At 36.0% G+C, this 21,485-nt stretch overlaps 2 protein-coding genes and 4 non-coding genes across 6 annotated transcripts; 2 read left to right on the top strand and 4 right to left on the bottom strand.

Annotated features, from left to right (window-relative positions):
* Positions 1 to 282: 282 nt before the first annotated feature.
* LOC137722421 (cysteine synthase) lies at positions 283 to 3,950 on the top strand. Its single transcript, XM_068461418.2, has 11 exons — positions 283 to 407; positions 872 to 926; positions 1,034 to 1,143; positions 1,314 to 1,371; positions 1,765 to 2,028; positions 2,110 to 2,247; positions 2,381 to 2,432; positions 2,603 to 2,682; positions 3,066 to 3,125; positions 3,292 to 3,372; positions 3,643 to 3,950. The coding sequence occupies exons 2-11, from the start codon at positions 885 to 887 to the stop codon at positions 3,733 to 3,735; spliced, it is 978 nt and encodes a 325-aa protein (XP_068317519.1). The 5' UTR covers positions 283 to 407; positions 872 to 884; the 3' UTR covers positions 3,736 to 3,950.
* Positions 3,951 to 7,756: 3,806 nt separating this feature from the next.
* LOC137724008 (U1 spliceosomal RNA) lies at positions 7,757 to 7,918 on the bottom strand. Its single transcript, XR_011067133.2, has one exon. It is a non-coding gene; the product is annotated as a U1 spliceosomal RNA (small nuclear RNA).
* A 2,303-nt stretch (positions 7,919 to 10,221) lies between these two features.
* LOC137724007 (U1 spliceosomal RNA) lies at positions 10,222 to 10,382 on the bottom strand. Its single transcript, XR_011067132.2, has one exon. It is a non-coding gene; the product is annotated as a U1 spliceosomal RNA (small nuclear RNA).
* Positions 10,383 to 12,439: 2,057 nt separating this feature from the next.
* On the bottom strand, positions 12,440 to 12,596 carry LOC137724015 (U1 spliceosomal RNA). Its single transcript, XR_011067139.2, has one exon. It is a non-coding gene; the product is annotated as a U1 spliceosomal RNA (small nuclear RNA).
* Positions 12,597 to 13,786: 1,190 nt separating this feature from the next.
* On the bottom strand, positions 13,787 to 13,948 carry LOC137724010 (U1 spliceosomal RNA). Its single transcript, XR_011067135.2, has one exon. It is a non-coding gene; the product is annotated as a U1 spliceosomal RNA (small nuclear RNA).
* Positions 13,949 to 16,321: 2,373 nt separating this feature from the next.
* On the top strand, positions 16,322 to 19,483 carry LOC137722660 (cysteine synthase-like). Its single transcript, XM_068461711.2, has 11 exons — positions 16,322 to 16,471; positions 16,825 to 16,885; positions 16,987 to 17,096; positions 17,204 to 17,261; positions 17,637 to 17,900; positions 17,976 to 18,113; positions 18,203 to 18,254; positions 18,589 to 18,668; positions 18,795 to 18,854; positions 19,019 to 19,099; positions 19,242 to 19,483. The coding sequence occupies exons 3-11, from the start codon at positions 17,068 to 17,070 to the stop codon at positions 19,329 to 19,331; spliced, it is 852 nt and encodes a 283-aa protein (XP_068317812.2). The 5' UTR covers positions 16,322 to 16,471; positions 16,825 to 16,885; positions 16,987 to 17,067; the 3' UTR covers positions 19,332 to 19,483.
* Positions 19,484 to 21,485: the final 2,002 nt, after the last annotated feature.

Below are 21,485 nucleotides of genomic sequence, written 5' to 3'. Positions count from 1 at the left end.
TCTTGTTTACTTTTAACGAAAAATCATATTTTTACCTTTCTCTAGTACTATTCACTACATCTTTATTTGTCCTTTTTCATTAAGGAATTGTTATTAGCACTCCAAAAATCTCATTTGGCACTCCAAACTTTCTATAATTAGAAAGAAAAATACATTTATGAAGAGAGTATAGAATGAGATTTTTGGAATGCTAAAAACAATTCATTAAAATTAAAATTATTATTATTATTATTTTTTTTTTAACTTTTAGTTTTCTTTTATTTTAATAAATCTGACAGACGTAAGGCCAGCTGGAATTTCTTTAAATCTCCGCAAACTCTCTCTCCCTTTTGTCATTTGCTCTCGCAACCCCACGTATACTTTTCCTGCAGCTCGTCCTCTCTCATAGTCTCAGCCTTTTCAACCTGGTAAGCTCCTCTGTTCCATGTCCTTTCTGTCAAAGATTTCCTGAAGTGCTTAGCACTGTTACTGTTCTTGCATGATTTAATATGTTGGGCTTTTATTTAGTTTTCAATCGAAATACCCAATTTTGTTTTTCAGTTGATTGTTGTATCATGGTCATGGATTATGGAATTGGTTATTGGGATTTTTGGTTGTTTAATGTTAATCGTAACCTGCTTGGTTGCTGAGAAAATGGAGGAAAATGAAAAGGCTAAAACTTTGAAGTGTTAAGAAAAGATCAACTTTCTCAGAATCTCAAGTGTTTAACTTTACAGTGAAAAATCATAAAAGATTGCACCTTTGTTATTTTTTAATTGAAAAATAAAACTTGGTTTTTTTTTTCTTCTTGTTCCTTTGAAGCGGAATAAGATTTTGAATTCTATGTATTTGTTATGGTTGATGTCTTCAAACTCTTCATTTGTTCGAACAGATATCTGGTAAAAATGGTGGAGGAGAAGTCTGGGATTGCGAAAGACGTCACTGAAGTAAGTCGTACCCCTTTTCAATTTCGTACCCTTTGATCTTTTGAGTGTCTGAACATTATCTGGTATTTAGCTGCTCGGATTTATTTACTCATTGTGGATGTTTGCAGTTGATTGGTAAAACGCCGTTGGTGTATCTCAACCGTGTGGTAGATGGCTGTGTAGCGAAGATTGCTGCGAAGCTGGAGATGATGGAACCATGCTCTAGTGTCAAAGATAGGTACTAACTAGTTCTGATCCGAATATTTATCAGTTGCACACTCTGCCCAAACAGGAACCACGGATTTACAAATATACAAGCATGTGCTTTCTTTAGTCTGATTGTTCTGAAGTTGGACTTGGATGAAAACTTATGATTTTGTTTCTAATAAATTCGATTGTTCATTGTAGGATCGGATATAGTATGATTCAAGATGCCGAGGAGAAAGGTCTCATTACGCCGGGCGAGGTTAGCATTCATTTCATACTTATCTAGACAAGTGAAATGGGTTTTCTGAATCCATGTGGTGCCTTTGAAACCTTTATAGAAATATCTGTTTATTAATCGTTATTCGATTTCATAGTTTAAGACCTTTTCTGCATACAGTCGGTTCCTATGAAGTCCACTATTCAGTCAACAACTTGGTTTAGATATCAATCAATCTTGTGAAATTCCTCTGTGTTTTGACTTGTGCTGTTCTTCCTGTCTCTCTCTCTTTCTCTGTGCGTAATAACTATTATAATGATTGTTGATTTTCTCTACATTTTCACAGCCAAGTAGTGTTCCATATTCGGTTTCTATTGTTAGTGTGGTAAATGAGAAACTTTTGATTTGACAAGTTCTTCTTGTATCATGTTGTAGAGTGTCCTGGTTGAGCCTACAAGTGGCAATACTGGCATAGGATTGGCATTTATGGCAGCCGCTAAGGGTTACAAACTAATAATCACCATGCCTGCTTCAATGAGTCTTGAAAGACGAACCATTCTTCTAGGATTTGGGGCTGAACTTGTCCTCACAGATCCAGCCAGAGGCATGAAGGGCGCTGTTCAGAAGGCTGAAGAGATAGTGGCAAAGACACCCAATGCTTATATGCTTCAGCAATTCGAAAACCCTGCGAACCCAAAGGTGAAAGTTCATATCATTTTTTGTTAATTTATGACTTTCTGTCCTAATAGATTGATCAAAAGTCTTTTCTATTCTCTTTAGGTGCATTATGAAACTACTGGACCAGAAGTCTGGAAAGGCTCTGGTGGTAAAGTTGATGCCTTTGTGTCCGGGATAGGGACAGGAGGTACGATAACAGGTGTTGGGAAGTACCTCAAAGAACAGAATCCGGACATTAAGGTTGGCCCTTTCTTTGCACATTATAATCTAGAGGGTAGCAATTGTTCAATTTTTAAGTGATATTTATTATTCTTATGTCATATTTCTCATATTTCTAACCGCCCACTTGCTCCCTTGCCTTTCGTATGTCTAGATCTATGGTGTAGAACCAGTTGAAAGCGCTGTTTTATCAGGAGGGAAACCCGGTGAGTCATGATAGCCTTCTTGTCACAATCACAAAGTGTTTAATTATAAAATGTTGTGCCTTTTGTTTTGGGCTACAGGCTCTTAAACTTAATTTTGCTTTGAAAAAGTGCGCATTTTCTTCTCATATTGTCCTTTGCTTAATTTAATGATGGGTTAACTTATATCTTAGGCCCTCACAAGATTCAAGGAATTGGTGCTGGCTTCATCCCTGGAGTTTTAGATGTCAACGTGATGGATGAAGTTATTCAAGTGAGCCTTTAATCTTCCACTTGACATTATTCTTTCACTGAAACATGCGGTATTATGGTTATTCTTTTTGTAATAATTAGTCTTTTTCAAGTGACTTTCTGGCTAATATAAGAAGTTGCATAAAATGGTAAAACATCGCGATGAATTTGTGAAAGAAGCAATAAGTATGCTCATGAAAATTCTGGAAGGAGTTGAATAATCCTGGTTGCGAATACATTTTTTATTTCATTGTATGAATTCAATGATTATGCTCATGATGATAGCACTAAGGTACATGCTGTGCCACTTTTTTCATTAGTTTTATTTAATCGAAAACCTTTCTTCCGAGCTTCAAGTTTATATTGGAGAACCAGACTGAAATCCATCCTTCTATGGTTTTGCAGGTATCTAGTGAAGTGGCTATAGAAACTGCTAAGCTTCTTGCATTGACAGAAGGTTTGCTGGTAAGTCCACAACCATAAAGGAACTGTTTGAAGACGAACATCTCTTGGTTTTAGCATGCCGTTTACAAGTGTCCTGAATTTTACAACAATCTCAGTGTTCTGGTTTACTTCGGTTGCTTCCGTTGTTCCATCTTCTATATTGATCTATGTTTAATTTGTATTGCAGGTTGGGATATCATCTGGTGCTGCTGCAGCAGCTGCAATCGAAATTGCAAAGAGGCCAGAGAATGCTGGAAAACTCATTGTTGTAAGTGTTACCTATTTACCGCACTAAATTTTAAACAATGTGTTGGCCTACTATAAAGCCTTTCACTATTCATTTTCAAACAATAGTTAGACGTTGGACTATCGTACTTGTTCTAGTGTGTTTTATAGTTATCTTTGATCTGTTTTTCATCGAATTGGTTGCAAACTTAAATTTCTACGTAGTTTGCGCAGATTGACAGGAACACGTTCCTTATAGACTGAATCACTCACTAATAGGTCCAACTACTTTTCGTTTCCAAAATGTCTGCAGGCGGTCTTCCCCAGCTTCGGAGAGCGTTATCTGTCCTCCGTGTTGTTTGAATCTGTGAAGCGGGAGGCTGAGAGCATGGTTTTTGAGCCCTGATAGCTTCTTCAAAAGGAGTTGTACAAATTTTGATGCTGTGCGAGGAAGAGCGCACGATCATCAAGTTGCACTGTGTTTCCGCTTTGAGTGCTTTCGCTTCTTGACATGAGTGACCCAATAAATGCTTTGAAGAATAATGTGATGGCTTTGCTGGTTGTAATGGAATTCAGAAAACAGTACTCGGGTGGCCGATTAATTTAAGAAACTTTTCTGTAGTTTTCTCTTGCAAATGGTTGTATGATTGCATCAAATGAAGCAAAATTAGCAAATTATAGACGTTGGGTTGGGTTAGGCCGGCAGTGTGCCCGTCCTTTCGCATCAAAGTTTGAATCTTCTTCCCCGTAATCGAAATTCAAATCTGAATTCTAGGATATAAGTTTCAATCTGATAAAAAAAAATTGCCTAATACTAAATTGTGATATTTAAAATATTTTCAGTGTGCTACAAGGAAGATGAGATTACTGGAACAACAATAAAATCTTATCCTATTAAGTGAGGTTGGATGTATAAATCTTAGAACGCCACTGCGTTCGATTTTGCTTCAAATATTTCATTAACTCCAAGTACTCCATGTATTTTCTTATATTACTATCATATTTATTCATTACTTAAGCTCCACATTATCTACAAGTCACGTACTACAATATCACTCAAATTCGTATTTTGACCAAAAAAAAAATCTCAAATTTATATATTCTTAGAAAAATAGGTTATTACATCTGAAATTTAATTACAAAATACTGGAATAGTGGAATGCGTAAGAGAATTAACAAGAACATGAATACAAGTTTCTTCACCACCAAGTCAAATTTAATCATTAAACCTCTCTTAATTTCTCTCGTCCTCTCGAATCTACCTAATTAAAACGTGTCCAAATCCACTTAATTCTTGATCAATTCAATAATTCCCCAAAGTTAATCAAGTATGGAACAATATTAATACATGTGTATTCACTGTTCATCATCACGACCGTCAATCTTGCATGTTCTTCGTTTCTTCGCAGCAGATTCACCACCTTCCCTTTTCGAGCCTTTCTTCCTCGAACTTGGCACGTCGTCGTCGTCCACGTCATCAGGAACAAATCCAAGCAAGCTTCTTGGACTGCCGCCATGCTTCTTCTCTTCACTCTCGACTTTGCTAAGTTTTGAGGTAGCAGCACCAAGCTGATGAGGATTATTTTGGTTCAGAGATTTTGTCAACGCACTGTAAAGCCTTGCATTATTCTTTTCTTGGACGCCATTGACACTATTTTTGCATTCTTCCGACAACAAGAAGCTGTAGTCCCTCGCCTCCCTCACCTTCCGAACCTTCTCCTGCAACTCTGCCGGAGTAAGCCCCAGGTTTTTGACATACGAGCGGAGATACTCTCTCTTCATGCGGCATTCGTACCTACGTTTGCTTCTTGGTCTTGTGGGCACGAGCAGGACTTTTGTGATTCGGCCGTCCTGGTGATGGTGAGTCGCACGCTTCTGCTCACAGGGATCATAGTAGTACCGGCAATGGTGATCAGTCCGATGATCACGGCGATCACGGTAGTCCCGATGATGGTGAGTCTCATGGCGACGGTAATGATCATTGCGAGTCCAACGGTCACACTCACAATCACGGTGGTGGTAGGAGGAGAAAACAATTTGGAAGGTTTTCATGGGGGGAATGTGAGTGAGTAACTTGATCGGCTTAGAGCAAGCTAGTCCTTAGCTGTGGAGTTTTGGAAGTTGGGATTGTACGTAGTTGGTAGGGTTTGGATTCTAATTAGCGCTCACTCCGATTGATATTCTTATATAGGAAAGGATAAAAAAATTTCCTAGTCGTATTCAACTTAGGAATCCCGAAACAAATAGATTTCCTAATTTGTCTTGGATTACTATGATTTCGGATTTCCTAACCTAAAAGGGAAACTTTTCAGATTAGTAACTCAGTTTAATAAAAAAGGAAAAAAAAAAATAGAACAGAACTTGGCTGCTGAAAAATCAGCAACAGTTCTTACTACTAAGCAATCACAGATAGACATGTGTCTAAGTAATTGATCTTTTAATCATAGATTGAACACATGTTCATATAGGATTGGTCAACTGCTGATTTTTCAGCAGCCAAGTTCTGTCCAAAAAAAAAAAAAAAAAAAAAGAAACAAAAAATGGGTATTTAATTATTTATTGTGGTCCGTGGTCACATCCTACTTAGGCTTTTCTTTTGGTGCTAATGAGACTTATTGGCAATTATTTTCAAAGAAGACAAACGATCTTGGTTGACTTGAGGATAAGAAATGATTTCTACACATTATTTTTTCAGTTTTGTATATCTCATTCTTTTTAACTATTGATTTGAACAAGGGGCTAGATTGAGATGACAATGTTCAGAAGGTGAGAAAGTGGGAACAAATCATTCCCCTTCGCGAATATCACAAAATTCATAAAATCGTTCGTTCCTATCTTATTGGGTGAAAAAAAAAAGAGGTCAAATTTTACTATCCCAAGTATTTCTGTTATAAATCACTTTATTCTATGAGGCTCATTTAAGACTGCTTTTGTACAAAGTACTTATGCTTACAAGCGATTATGTTAAAATTCTTTTGTTGTAAATATGTGAAAAACGTTAAAGTTAGCTTTCGAATCCTCTCTAAACTTGTAATTAGATTTTGATTTCCGCTTAGAAAATTAAGGATTCTAACTTTTCTTTTTAGCCAATTTCCCTCCTACCATCTATGTTCTCCACATTTCATCCAAATCTTGGTAAAAATCTAGTCAATAATTAAGGGCATGTTTGGTACTTTACTTGAATCCAGCTTTTTAAACTCAAAAGCAATTTTCAAGTTTTAGGCCTTAAAAACTTGTCTGATATGACTTTAAAAAAACTGAACTTAATACTAACTCAAAAATATAGTCTAATCTAAAAACATAAAAAGTGAGTTTTAAAACTTAAACTCACTCATTTCTTTTCTCTCCCTCTCCCCTCTCAATCCAAATCTATCTATCTTTTCTTCTTTATCTCTCCTTTTTTTTTTACCATTTTCGTCTCACCTCTAATCCGCTCTCTTCATTCTCTCAGTTATTTCTCTCACTTCTCTTCCTTTCTATCTAGTCTGATCCTCTCTTCTTTCTCTTTCCTTCAATCATTTCTTACTTTATTTCGTTCTCTCTCCTTTTTCTCCCTCTCCTACGACCTTCTCTTTTTAGATCTCTTTGTCTAGTCATAAAGATTTAAAAATTTTAAATTGCAAACCAATCAAGTTTTTTAGTCTTAAAGAAAATTGATTTCAAGAAATGTCCTGAGAAATGATAAAAAATTTCAAATAAGTTACCAAATAGGCTTTAAACGATCTTTTCCGCGAGAAATTATTGGTGAAATTTTTAATTGATTTTGTTAGGGGTAAAAAGTTGCTAGCTTCCTACTCCAAGTTCCAACCCAAAGGAAGAAAAGAAAGAAGGAAAGAAGCCAGTCGTAGTCTTGACAAATTACTGTCATTATCCTTGGGTAAATAAAATTTAGTTTTCACATCTAAAATTTACAAAGTCTTGGGTGTTGCACACTTGTTTTGGGTGCCATAAAATAAGAATCTTAATTCACTATACTTTCAATATAGTTTTGAGCCCTCTCTAATTTTTTTGATTTAATTCCCTAAACTTTCAATTTAGTTCTGAGCAACCACCGTCACAACCATCAATTTTGTCACAATCTTCCACTAATTTCATATTTAGGGTTAAATGCTAAACTCAAAAGAAAATTAATTAGTGAAATAGCTTTGAGAAAAAAATTAAAGGGAGTTCTAATGAAACTCACTTTTAATAAAAATGACATTTTTACTCTAAAAATTCATTCCTAATATTCACTTACAACACTTTTTTGTCATTTTGATTGAAACTCAAAACCCTTTTTATTAATTTTCCTAAAATTACTAATTATAAAAATTCTTCTGTAACAAATTTGAAGGGTTGAAAAACAATAAACCAAGTTCATTGATCCCAAATTTTAAAATACAAAGTCAATTTCCTAATACTACATAAATTTCTCTTGACTCAGATTGATAGGGGCCGCGCGAACGCAGGCCCCCACGGCAACAAATTATGACGTTGGCTCTCCTACAGTGAGGAGACCATAGGCAGGCACCCCTACTAAGTGCAATGTAGGCCACCAACCTAGGCCATGAGCATTCAAGATCGCCCATTGACCCCGTCCAGGTAAGTATGTTTCAATGGCCCTATCTCTTCTCATTTTATACTACGCACTTGCCCCTCCTTTTCCTTGCTGATCGGTGTGGGACTGTCAAATTACATTTGGCGTTGGTTTCCTTACCTTACAAAATACATGCGAAATTAAACATAATGCTCCACCACGTTATACTTGAAGTTTCACATTTGAATCGGGCAAACACATGGTTTTAAAACACTACAAATATAGGTTTAACTTCAACCTATTTATATTGTAAATTGTTCTTTATATCATGCATAAAAAGTCTTCAATTCAAATGTTGGGATAGTATAGGAGCTCTTTCATGCCTTTTACTTACAAGCTGATTTTGTTGGTGAACAAGGCTTGCCTCCTGTAGATGACGAATCCGTCGAAATCCGCCTTTCGACTGCCTGCAAATACAACGGGGGACCCGTTTTGCAAATAAAAGAGCTAATGCGACAACTAGTTCATAAATTGTTTGAGCTTCCATAAAGGCCAAGGTTTGTTTAATCAATTTCTAAACCCTACCCTAAATACCCATGGGCTTGTACCAATTGGTAGAGTTGTTTAATCAATTTCTAGCCCCTTGGGTTTGATGATGGCAACTAAACTTCGATTCCTTGCTTATATAACAAGTAACAACCTTGCTTTTTGTATGGGTCGTGTCACTTCTAGATTCAAATGTAAGTCCAAGATTGGGTGATTTAGATGTAAAACTCGTTTGGATGTGCTTTTAAAATAACTGAAAGCGCTTTTAGAGAAAATATTTTTGTGTTCCAAAAGCACTTAAAGTGCTTTTTCTGAATTTATTTGTATTTTTACTAAGGATTGGTTCTAAAAATATTTTTACCAAAAACGTTTTGAGTCATTTTAAAAGTACATTCAAACGAGCTCGTAATTAGCAACTCTTGAGTATGGTTTTACATCTCAACTTTTGGCTAGAATCAACTGAATGAGCGATCTATAAATTGAATCAAAGTGATTAGTGTTATGTATGGGTATAGGATGATCTATATGCCAAAATATGAGTGGGCATAATATCGAGTTCTTGAATTAGGAGTGGGCATTTTAATGAGTCAACCTACTAACCCATATGAAAATGACTTTCCGAGTAAAATCCCGACCACCTCATTTAGTAGGTGGTCAAAATATTATTAACCCATCCATGTATAAAAAAATTGTTGAACATACGTCTATATTTGATAGACAAACATATAAAATTAACTCTAAAATGTACTTGTGATTTTATGAACGATGAAATTTTAATATTAAATAGCATGTAAGAATTATACGACACAAAATCTACATGATTGAGGTCTAGTATAATATGGATCTTGAATATTGTCATGCATACATAAAATTAAGAAAAAAAGAAAATTAGGCCCAACGCATGAAACCAACCCTAACACAATCAACCCAATTTGGTCAAATCCAACCCGAACTAAAATAAACGACGACCACCCCCGCCTTCAATAATGTCAAAAAGGTTTTGAAGAGACGAGTTCTACTCATGCCTCGTGTCACCAGATTCCCTAGTTGCTATGCAAGTTCAAGAATTCATGGTTGCTTGTCTAATTTTGTAGGGATCAACCGACTGATATACCCTACATCTTATAACTAAATTATTATTAACTGTAATTTCCTGTGAAATTTTTTGTTAATTAGCAATGTCAAATATTCAATACGATTTCACGAAGTTCAGTATCATCTAGAGCTTATTCGACAGAGAATTCAGTACTTGGTCGTGAATATTTGAATTGGACGAATGACCTGAGAAGAAGAAAAACGTCTTATTTATTTTGTTTAGTTATTCATTTAAACAATAAAATTTTAAGTTTCATATAACCGTATCAAATATTCAATACGATTTCACGAAGTTCAGTATCATCTACAGCTTATTCGACAGAGAATTCAGTACTTGGTCGTGAATATTTGAATTGGACGAATGACCTGAGAAGAAGAAAAACGTCTTATTTATTTTGTTTAGTTATTCATTTAAACAATAAAATTTTAAGTTTCATATAACCGTATCAAATATTCAATACGATTTCACGAAGTTCAGTATCATCTACAGCTTATTCGACAGAGAATTCAGTACTTGGTCGTGAATATTTGAATTGGACGAATGACCTGAGAAGAAGAAAAACGTCTTATTTATTTTGTTTAGTTATTCATTTAAACAATAAAATTTTAAGTTTCATATAACCGTATTAATTTATCCATAAACATCAACACTGTGACCCTTCATTTATACTCTATAAATACAAGTAAATACTCAACTGTGGAATAGAAATAAGAGAAATTCTGAAATAGAATTGGGTGGGGGCTGCGCGGACGCAAGCCCCCAAGGCAATAAATTATGACGTAGGCTCTCCCACTTGGGGAGACCTTAAGCAGGCACCCCTTCTAAGTGCAATGAAGGTCACCAACCTAGGCCATGAGCCTTCTTGATCGCTCATTGACCCCGTCCAGGTAAGTATGTTACAACGCTGCTGCTCGCTCCCTTTTATAGCCCTTACTCTGTTCCCTTACGTCTTCTAGCCGATGTGGGACTCCTGCGCATTCCATTTGACTCTCCTGATAAGTCCTATCCGTGATGAATGTGGGACATCGATTGTAAGCACACAACTTTCACGAGCTGAGAGACCCCATGGAAAATATAATATGGGATATAAATTGAGTGAGAGCTCAATCCGTTTTGCTACACACGATGAATTGAGTGCAAGACTTACCAGTTCAAACATAATATTGAAATATTGATATCATTTTTCCTTAAATATTCATGTTTGCACATGAGTGTGCCAATAATTGCACTGAAAAAGTTAAGACGTAAAATCACACAAGCATACAAGAAATATGTGATTCATTTAACCCAACCAGAGTTTTAGGCAATCTCCATGTCCACTTATTTTGTATTTTCATGTAGTGATTAGTGAGAGGAATGCATTTAGAAGAGATGTCAGAATCATGTTTTTTTGTTTTTAAATTTTGTTTTTATCTTTCAGTAATTAATTATGTATATAGCCACACAAAGAATAGGAGTCACTACTGTAATACCCTATGTATTTTTAGATGTATGATTTGGTTATTCATTTTTGTATGATTATGTGGAACTCGTTGGAAAACAAATAAGATGTTGGGTAATTTCGTCTTTTGTGATACCTTCGAGTTCAAGACACTTGGTGATAAATATTATATTTTATTTAAATAATACTTATTGTAATGAACGCGTGATCACAAATGGATGTGAATTCAGAATTAGAACGAGTAAGTTACGAATTTTAAAAGTTAGAGGGCAAAATGGTAATTTTGGGAGGGAATATTTTGGAAGCCAAAGGCTTCTCTTCTTTTTTCTTTCCCTGGAGGCAGATGCAGCAGGGAGGCTGCTGCGTTCTTCTTCCCCTCAATTCTTCTTCACTCCAAAAATGATAACTTTCTCATATGGCAATGAAATCACGCACGGTCGAAGGCTATGTATTCATAACGAAGCCCTCTTCAATTTGATACCAAAACCATATGCTGGAACCACACGTGCTCATATATTGAAGCCTAGAAGTTTCGACGGTTTTTGTGGGTTTTTCGCCAATTCTGGCCAACCTCGCTTGAGATGTGTCTCGACCCAAGAGAGAAAAATACTCTTCTTATCATGCACTTCCAGGATATGATTCATGGTGATGAAGTTGATTTAAGATAGTAGTAGTGAAGTGGCAGATTGATGAACGACTTTGGAGGAGTTTGGAGGTGAGAACCCAAGAAACCCTATCATATTTTCTTTTTGGTTCTAATAGATGAGTTAATTTTTGTTAAGTTCTTAGTGCAAGTTGGATGAATTTGTGTGGATTTTTAAACTTGTAACTAAAGTGGCAAAGAATTGGTTTAAGTTGATGAGTAGGCTTGCCATGAGCCTCACCTTGGATTTTAGGTGATCTTTGGCTAATTTTATTCATGTTAGACTTGATGGAGGAATTATAAGACCGTTGTGGAATTTGGTTATTTATATATAATTCTTTGTTGAGTATTAAGTAAGTGTGTGACCGTTAAATAAAAACTAGACGGCAAAAACTAATTTGGAGTCAATTCTTCGAAGGAAGTGTTCCAATATCGCATGATTGTTAATTTTGGAAATTTGACAAGCAAATGGATTGAAACAGACCTAAGTGGGGTTTGTTCAAATTCTCTTACAGTTGGTGAACTACGAATGGCTTGATTCCGTTTGAGGATACGCAAGCAGTCTAACAAGAATGTTAGATGCAGCCATAAAATGATCGAATTTGATTTATGTTGGTTAATAGAATATTGATTAACCGTGATTTTATTTTGAGCTTACCACCATGATTAAGTATTATTTATATTTAATTTTAAAATTTCAACTTTGAAATGATCTTTGATTATATTTAATTTTAAAATTATTTCTAACCGCATCGCTTAAAATGAAAAATCCAGCTAGATCCTTTTTCCCTACATCTCACTTTACGTAAATTATTCTCTACAGATTAAGCGGCGAAAATATCCATATAAATTTAAGAATAGAATTTTAGAGGGGCCGCGCGTACACAGCCCCACTACCACAAATTACGACGTACAGTCTCCTCTAGGGAGATGTTAGGCAAGTGCACCTCCAAAGTGCAATGGAGGTCACCCACCTAGGCCATGGGCCTTCTTGATCACCCATTCGACCCCGTCCAGGTATGTAAGTTCAGTTAGGCACGTCCCTTTATTATTTATACCCCCTCGCTTCCCTGCACTTTCAGTACTTGATCAATGTGGGACTGATCGACACAGCCACCAAAGCTTGCAAACGAGAATTTACTATTATTAGCCAAAATCAAACCCATTAGATCAACGTGAGCATCAACACTAAAGGCTGCAAACCAGAATGATCAGTCTCACCATTAAACTGAGATAGCTCCCCCTTCTACCCATGTTTTTAATTAAAAAAAAAACCTAGCATGTTGCATCCCAAATGTTATAAGAATCATGCACCAATAGTTAGAGTTTGGTTAAACTGGATTTAACTAACTTGGCTAGGTCACTGTTATTCTCTCATTTGTAATCAACTTCGAACAATTCGCTTTCGCAGTTTAGATTAGTTTAATTAAAATATTGTTCAAATAAAGAAATAGTCTTGCAATTACCAAAAATGACAATTATTCCATATTACCACCGAAGGGAAAACCCATCGATTAAAATCAAAACATATGAAAGTCATTGGGTACATTCATCATTTTATAGAAAAAATTATCAGTAATCTTAACGTATTTACAAAGAAGGAAACATGAGAGTGGTTGATTTCGTTGATCTACGTCTGATTGGTACGGTCACTATTGAATTTGGCTTAGCTAATTCTATCTACGAGCTTAAGCAATGAACTTCTTCTTGGAGATTTAACAGATGGGCCATTATTAGTAATTGTAACGTATTTACAAAGAATGAAAGCATGAAAACGGTTAATTTTGTTGATTCACGTCTGATTGGTACCGTTACTATTGAATTTGGCTTATAACTAACTCTATCTACGAGCTTAGGCAATGGGCGTCTTGGAGTTGTAGCAGCTGGGCCAGCAAACTTATTTGTTTGTGAGCGATTTATGTACTTTGATTTCTAGTCCAGTGGGTACCTCCTCCCCGATACAATTTGGAGGACCTTTAAAAAATTAGTAGAACGAATTGGACTTTAGTAGTTCACATTGCTTTGTACTGGTTTCAAACGACAATTACCGCGTTCCAATCGAGGCTCTCCCCATCCAACTTTCCAGCAAGACTTTAAGACAATGAATATAATTTGGTTAAATAGGGAACTACTTTAAGACTCAATATTTCGGGGAAATATAAAAGGGGAAAATATCGTTAGATTGATATTCTAAGGAGTTATAACTTTATATTGGGCAGGGGCTGCGCGAACGCAAGCCCCCACGGCAACAAATTATGACATTGACTCTCCTACGTTGAGGAGATCATAGGCAGGCACCCCTTCAGAGTGCAATAAAGGTCACCAGCCCAGGCCATGAGCCTTCTTGATCGCTCATAGACCCTGTCCAGGTAAGTACCTTCCTCTGAGCTCGTCCTTTACTTTTATACCCATCCCGCCTGACTTCTTTGACCTTAATTGGTCGATGGGGGATATGCTTAATAATGGCAGCAGTAATGCAAAAAAGTAGTTCGAAGGTTTTTTTTAAAGAATTTTACACAAAAGCTTTCGGTACTGTTTATTTTAACGAAAAATCATATTTTTACACTAAAAAATGAATCATGGTATTATTCACTTTACCTTTTATTTTGTCCTTATAATTAAAACTTAAAAAGTTCAAACCCTTTTCTTTAGTTTTCCTTTTTTTTTAATGTACTTTGGAAAGTTAACGGATTGTTAGATGAATATTAAGTGGGGGTAGTGGCAAAGCAACGAAAGCACAAGGGAGGAACCGCCCCTATGGTTCGTTTGAGCTTGCCGAAAAATTTCGTTATGCAGCCTGCGCTGAGCTTGCTGGAAAGTTGGATGGGGAGAGCCTCGATTGACTCTATGGTCATTTAGGAGAGCCTCGATTTTACTTTAATGTTGATTTTTTTTTATTTTTTATTATATATATATAAAAGAAGGACAATTAATCGCAAGTCATAGTTATTTTAATGAAACTTTGAGGATAGATATGTACTGAGAGAAAGGATCCTCGCCAGATTCTTTTTGTGAGGATCCCGGGAATCCTCCAATCACATCTGTTTATCACACATCGTGCGGTCAGTTTTTGTCAGGTATTGTTTATATTCAATTTTAAATAAAAAAATTTACAATGGTTTTTTACAGCATAATGTACGATGAACGGATGTGATTGGAGGATCCACAAATCTTCACAAAGAGGATCCGGCGAGGATCCTCCTGGATGTACTGATATCCCTTTCCTTATCTTTTAAAACTTGGATTTGGATCCTCTCCGGAGCCCAATGAGAGGATCCTCCTGACCAACATATGTGGGCCGTTGGATTTTTATCTAACGACTACAAACAAGAGGTTCCTTTAAAGTTATAATAATTATAGCTTGTGTTGGTTAGGAGAATCCTCTCCGAACGTGTGTTGGTCAGGAGAATCCTCTTCATGAGCTCCGGAAAGGATCCAAATCCTTAAAACCCCACCTCACCTGTCCCACGAATACAACAACCAAAACATCTAATTTCCATATATGTAATCATGATATATAAAAGAACCAAAGCATATATCTATTTCCATCTATTTCCGTATATTTTGACATTTTGCAATATATATTTATATAACATTATTGTACATTAATGCATATACATTATTGTACATTAATGCATATTTTTGTTAACGTATCCATGCCGACTTATATTCTAATTTTTAGAAAATAGTTGCATCGTCATATTTGTGTCCCTATCCATGCCACATAGTTACTATCTAAAAGGATTTTGTTGTCTTTATTTTTTCAAAACTTTTTACCCCTTTAAATTTTGCCTCCCAGATGATTTCCGACTTCGCCACTAAGAGGGGTGATTGGAAATTTAGGAATGTACTCATTTATGAAATGTAGTTTAACATAGTAGTCGGTTTCTTATGTATGCAATTAGGATTAAAGAAACGTGGAAGGGTCTAACTCTAGACTAGGTCGTTGATTATTTGAAACCAAAAGTGTATTTTATTGTTTGGAAATGAAATTTGAATATTTTATCCGCCACCTCAGTTCTTATGTCAAGAGTTTTGACATCTTTGGGAGAACATAGTGTTGGTTTATTTAATTTTCCCAACACATAGTTTTAATGGCATTTGGTATATGTTTATGTCAATTATGTGCAGTTGATTAAGTTCATTAAATTTTAGTATAACCTTGCTAAAACCTAATCATAAATGCACTTTGGATGTAAGAGTAATGACGAGATACTTTCTAATAGCCCGTTTACTAATTCATAATCAACATGAGAGGAATTGAACTAAAAATGAGTTAGAATGGTGTGGAATTAGAATCAAATTCCCGTTGAATTTCTTTACTGTTTTCATAGGCCACAACTAGAGCTGGCGGAAACACGGAATAATGAAAACGAAAAACCCTTACTCGACGGTTGGAAAGCTCTCACAGGAAAAGAGAAAGCCTCGAGAATTGGAAGTCTACCCATCTAATTTGAATTAGATTGATGTGGAATCAAAATCAAATCATGTTAAAATTGTTTACTGTTTTCATGGCCACAACTAGAGCCAGCGGTACCATATATCTTTGTCAGTAGTGTATTACACTCTACAATTTGCAAGCATTAGTGTTTTTGTCAGCACGTGCTCCCTGGACCACACACTCTAATTTGGGCTTGTCACATTCGTTTTTCCCTAAATGAAAATTCTTTGCGACTTTCAAGATTAAAATATACCTACAGAGGAAGAAATGTTCCATCGAAAGAGAACAAGGACAACCTTCGTGGACAACCTTCGTGTTTGACTGAAACTTAACAAACAAACGAATAAATAAGTATATAAATAAACGCAGAAGTGCCATGGAAGTGCAAGGAACCAAATTCCAGAAAATAACAATATAATTTTCTTTCTTTCTTCCATATCTCTGCCTGCAAAAGATAAGGTTGGCCTTTATTTCGAGTTTCACATGATTTATTAATACTTAATGACATAATTGAATTGTTCATTGCTTATTAGCATTTGGGTGAAAAATATATTGCTTGAAATCTTGAAAATCTGCTGCTAAATATTGGACAAATTCCAGAATTATTATTCTGTTCTTTTTGCTCTGTTTATGGTAGTTAACTGATTTTTTTTTCATGATTTTTTTTAATAATTATTGGTTCTTCAAAATTTAGGTTGGGAGCTTTTGGTGTTCTTCTGTGTAAACATTCTTGTTAAATACTTGATATTTTTGTTTGTTCTCTATTTATTTGTTTTGTTGAACGTTTGAATCTGTTTTCCCTTCTTTCACAGCTTGCTGCAACACAAGATAAATATCGAAGTCAAATTTGCAATCAAGAACAATGTCACCGAAGTAAGATTTCTCTTCATGAAAGTCAAGCATTCAACTTTAATTTGTTTTTATACTTTGATTTGGCTTACGATGCGCTCTCGTTGTACTCTTGGTTCTTGCAGCTGGTTGGAAACACCCCGTTGGTATATCTCAACAATGTCGTGGATGGTTGCGTAGCACGAATCGCTGCCAAGCTAGAGTCAATGGAGCCCTGCTCAAGTGTAAAAGACAGGCATAGTCTTTGCACTTTTTCCTTGGGAATATTGATTTTCGTTTTCCTAGTACGACAGCAAATCAAAACTCAAGATTGATATACGCGTCTTAAATTTGTATATGCAGGATTGCATATAGTATGATCAAGGACGCCGAGGATAAGGGTCTAATTACGCCAGGGAAGGTTAGCTATTAATCTTTTCCATATCTGTAGATGTTTTTTCCGCATGTAATGGAGATTTTACAAGTTTAATCATCGTTCAATATGGTTAATACTTATAAGGAATGAGCCTCGCTCCACCCCCACCCCGCCATTGTTCTTACTGCTGTGGCTGGATCACTTTTCTCTGTATCCAAAATATTTTCAAATAGAATTCCGCTAATAAAATCTATACATAAATTTTCTCTTTTGTTTCTGTTCTTTTGAGGATAACAAGTTTGACCATGTAAGGGAGTTTCCACTTATATGATCGAGAATGTGGTGTGGCGTGGCGTGTTTCATGTTTCAACGAACTAACTTCCCTTGGTTCTTAATATGCATGATCTTCGGGAACTGAAGACTGTTCTCATTGAGGCCACGAGTGGCAACACCGGCATTGGATTGGCATTCATTGCAGCAAGCAGGGGCTACAAGGTTAAGCTGACCATGCCATCTTCAATGAGTATTGAGAGAAGAATTGTGCTCCTAGCTTTTGGGGCTGAGGTGTACCTCACAGATCCTGCCAAGGGTATTAAGGGAGCTTTTGATAAAGCCGAGGAGTTATTGAGTAACACGCCTGATGGTTATATACTTGGCCAATTTGAAAATCCTGCCAATCCAAAGGTAACTTTTGGAGTAACTGTGACATGTCTAGATGGTTGAGAGAGTTTATGAATCGTTATATGACTGTTGGTGTAGATTCATTATGAAACCACTGGCCCGGAGATATGGAGAGACACAGGAGGGAAGGTTGATGCCCTGGTTTCGGGAATAGGGACTGGGGGTACAGTTGCCGGTGCAGGGACATTCCTTAAAGAGCAGAATCCAGAGATTAAGGTTGAGTTTTGTATGTTTGCATTATATATACGGATATTGCACGAGTATGTGAGGAGAAAAGTTATCAGTAAGCATTTTCTTTTGTCTAGGTGTACGGTGTAGAACCAGCCGAAAGCCCAGTCCTGAACGGTGGCCAAGCTGGTGAGTTACTATAATGCTGGCGTTTTCCTCGTCTCTGGCTCTCTGCACTATTGCTTTCTTTGCTTGTGAAATTCTTTTTCTTGTAGAACATACTACAACAGAACATGAAGAAGATGCTAGGTTTTTCGGATAGCTTTTTGTCTTGCAGAATAGAGCAAAATATGAGAAATGTTTCTTCGTCGTTAGAATGTTAAACAATTTGCATAGTGTTACATTATAGTTTGATTCGTTTAAGTGGCCCATCTGTGGTTAAGTTTCTATAGTATTTGAGATTTCGTCCTCCTATATCGACTGATGCTCATGTGGATTTGTAATATTCTTGCTCGTGTCAAAGGGAAGCATCTGATCCAAGGAATCGGTGCTGGTATCATACCTGCAGTTCTGGACGTTAGCGTGCTCGATGAAGTTATTCAAGTTAGCATTCAACTAATTTTATTGCATTTCCAGTTCTATAAGTTCTTGTTTCATTTTGGTGCCAACAACTCTAACACAAGCACGAATTTCTCACTAACAACTGCTGATGTTTATGTAACATTTTAGGTAACGAGTGAGGAAGCAATTGACACCGCAAAGCAGCTTGCCCTGAAAGAAGGTCTTCTGGTATGGCATCAATTAGTTGACATCGCTTTCACTTTTGTGTCAGTGATAGGACTTTGTTACTCTCCATTAGTTTCTTAGACGAGAAATTTGAGACTCCTCTTGTTGCACGCATTCATCATTTTTCCATTTACGGGGCTGATTGTGAGAGCAAATTAACATTGCAGGTGGGGATTTCATCCGGTGCTGCGGCCGCTGCTGCAATAAAGTTGGCTAAGAGGCCGGAATATGCTGGAAAACTCATTGTTGTAAGTCTGATTTTGCACTGACCCTTTAGCTTATACGATTTCTTCGCTTAAACTTGACTTGGAATTGTAAATTCCTAATCAAATGCAATTCTTTCAAACAGACACTCCAGGAACTTATTCCATTTATTTGTTACTTGTGCAGGCTGTGTTCCCCAGTTTTGGAGAGCGTTATCTGTCTTCTGCACTCTTTGATTCCGTTAGGCATGAGGCCGAAAACTTGAGTATTTGCTGAAAGTGTTGCTGAATCGGCCTTTTCTTAGTTTCCTAGCTCCTTCAAATAACACGAAAACTTTGCCCCAGTTTGTACTGAAAATATTTATGGGACCTTGTATATGATTATTACGACCTTTTACCGATGAACTAATAAATTCTGGTTGATGGTTATCTTCTTGATAGCATCAGTAGACATCCATGTACCATATGATTCAAGGGGAATGAGCTATGGTAGCTTACGAGGGAAACAAAGGCTCAAGCGCTGTCTTACAACATCCGATTCTTATATCGTCTATTCGATTTGTGTTAGTTCTGGATTGAACTAACTTGGCTACATCACTGTTATTCTCTCCTTTGTATTCAACTTCAAATAATCTGCTTTCGCAGTTTAGAAATAGTCCTGCAATTACAAAAAAAATGACAATTATTCAATATTACCACCAACTGGGAAAACTCATAGATTAAAATCAAAACATACAAAAGCCATTGGGTACATTTATCATTTTAAAGAAAAAATTATCAGTAGTCTTAACGTATTTACACAAAAGGAAACATGAGAGCGGTTGATTTCGTCAATCTATGTCTGATTGGTATGGTCACTATTGAATTTGACTTAGCTAACTCTATCTACGAGCTTAAGCAATGGACTTCTTCTTGGAGATTTAGCAACTGGGCCATTAGAAATAATTGTAACGTATTTACAAATAAGGAAACATGACAGTGGTTGATTTTGTTGATTTACTTCTTATTGGTACGGTCACTAATGAATTTGGCCTAGCTAACTTTATCTACGAGCTTAAGCAATGGACTTCTTCTTGGAGATTTATCAGTCTAAGCAGGAAACAATATACGTTATTGATTACTTTTTTATTTAAAGGTCATTATCAGTAATCGTAATGCATTTACAAAGAAAAAAACATAAGAGCGGTTGATTTTGTTGGTTTACATCTGATTGGTACGGTTACCATTGAATTTGGCTACGCTAACTCTATCTACGAGCTTAGACAATGGACGTCTTGGAATTGTAGCAGCTGGGCCAACAAACATATTTGTTTGTGGGCGATTTATGTACTTTGATTACAAGTCTAGTGAGTATCTCCTCCCCGATACAATTTGGAGGACTTCTAAAAAAATTAGGAGAACGAAGTGGACTTAGGGCTGGTTTGGTATTGCTGTGCTTTGAAAAAAAGCTGCTTCTGCTGTGCTATGAGAATAAGCAGCTGTGAAATAAAGCAGCAGAGTGTTTGGTAAACTTTTTTGTAAAAGTGCTTTTGAAAAAAAAAAAGCAGTATTAGAGTGTTTGGTAAACTTTTATGTAAAACAGATGTGAAAAAAAGCCGGTTTTTCAAAGCTGGGTTTTGCAGCTTCTTGTTTTTGGCTTTTTTTCACCCAAAACTGTGAAAAAAAACTGAAGCTGAGTGTTTACCAAACACAAAAACAACTCCCAGCTTTTTTTTATAGCAGCTTTTTTCAGAATCACCTCAGTACCAAACCAGGTCTAAGTAGTTCACATGGATTTGTAATGGTTTCAAACGCCATAATGACAATTACCGATTTCCACTTAAGTCCTAAATCCCATCTCCACCTAGCATATACATATAGGGCATCAATGACAACGACTATAATTTAATTAAAAAGGAAAACTGAATTTGGAAGATTCAATTTGAGGAAAACATACAGGACGAAACTTCGTTAGATAGATATTTTAAGAAGTTAAAACTTTAGATTGTTCAGGGGCTGCGCGAACGCAAGTAGGCCTGGCAATTTCTGACACGACCCGATAACCCGACACGACACGACACGAAATTAACAGGTGTTTGGGTCGACACGATAACGAATCGGGTCTTATCGGGTAACCCGATAAGCACCTGTTAAGATAACGGGTTGGGTCGGGTATACACGTGGGTAAACACGATACACGATAAGCAGAATATTATTTTTATAATTTTATAACCCTAAAAAAATAATGTAATAATTATATACATTAATTTTACAATTTTATACCCCTAAAAATTATAATAAATATATATATATATATATTAAATTAACTATAAAATTTATAATAATTATAATTATTATATATATACTATAATAATTATACCCCCAAAATATTAAGTCTATCTATACTAATTATATATATATATATATATATATATATATTAAATTTTATAAA

The sequence above is a fragment of the Pyrus communis genome, chromosome 4 (genome assembly GCF_041283825.1).
Source record: "Pyrus communis isolate YQ-2024b chromosome 4, ASM4128382v1, whole genome shotgun sequence".
NCBI classification, from domain to species: Eukaryota; Viridiplantae; Streptophyta; class Magnoliopsida; order Rosales; family Rosaceae; genus Pyrus; species Pyrus communis.
The sequence above is the reverse complement of the archived record's forward strand: the minus strand, read 5'-3'. Positions and strand labels throughout refer to the sequence as shown.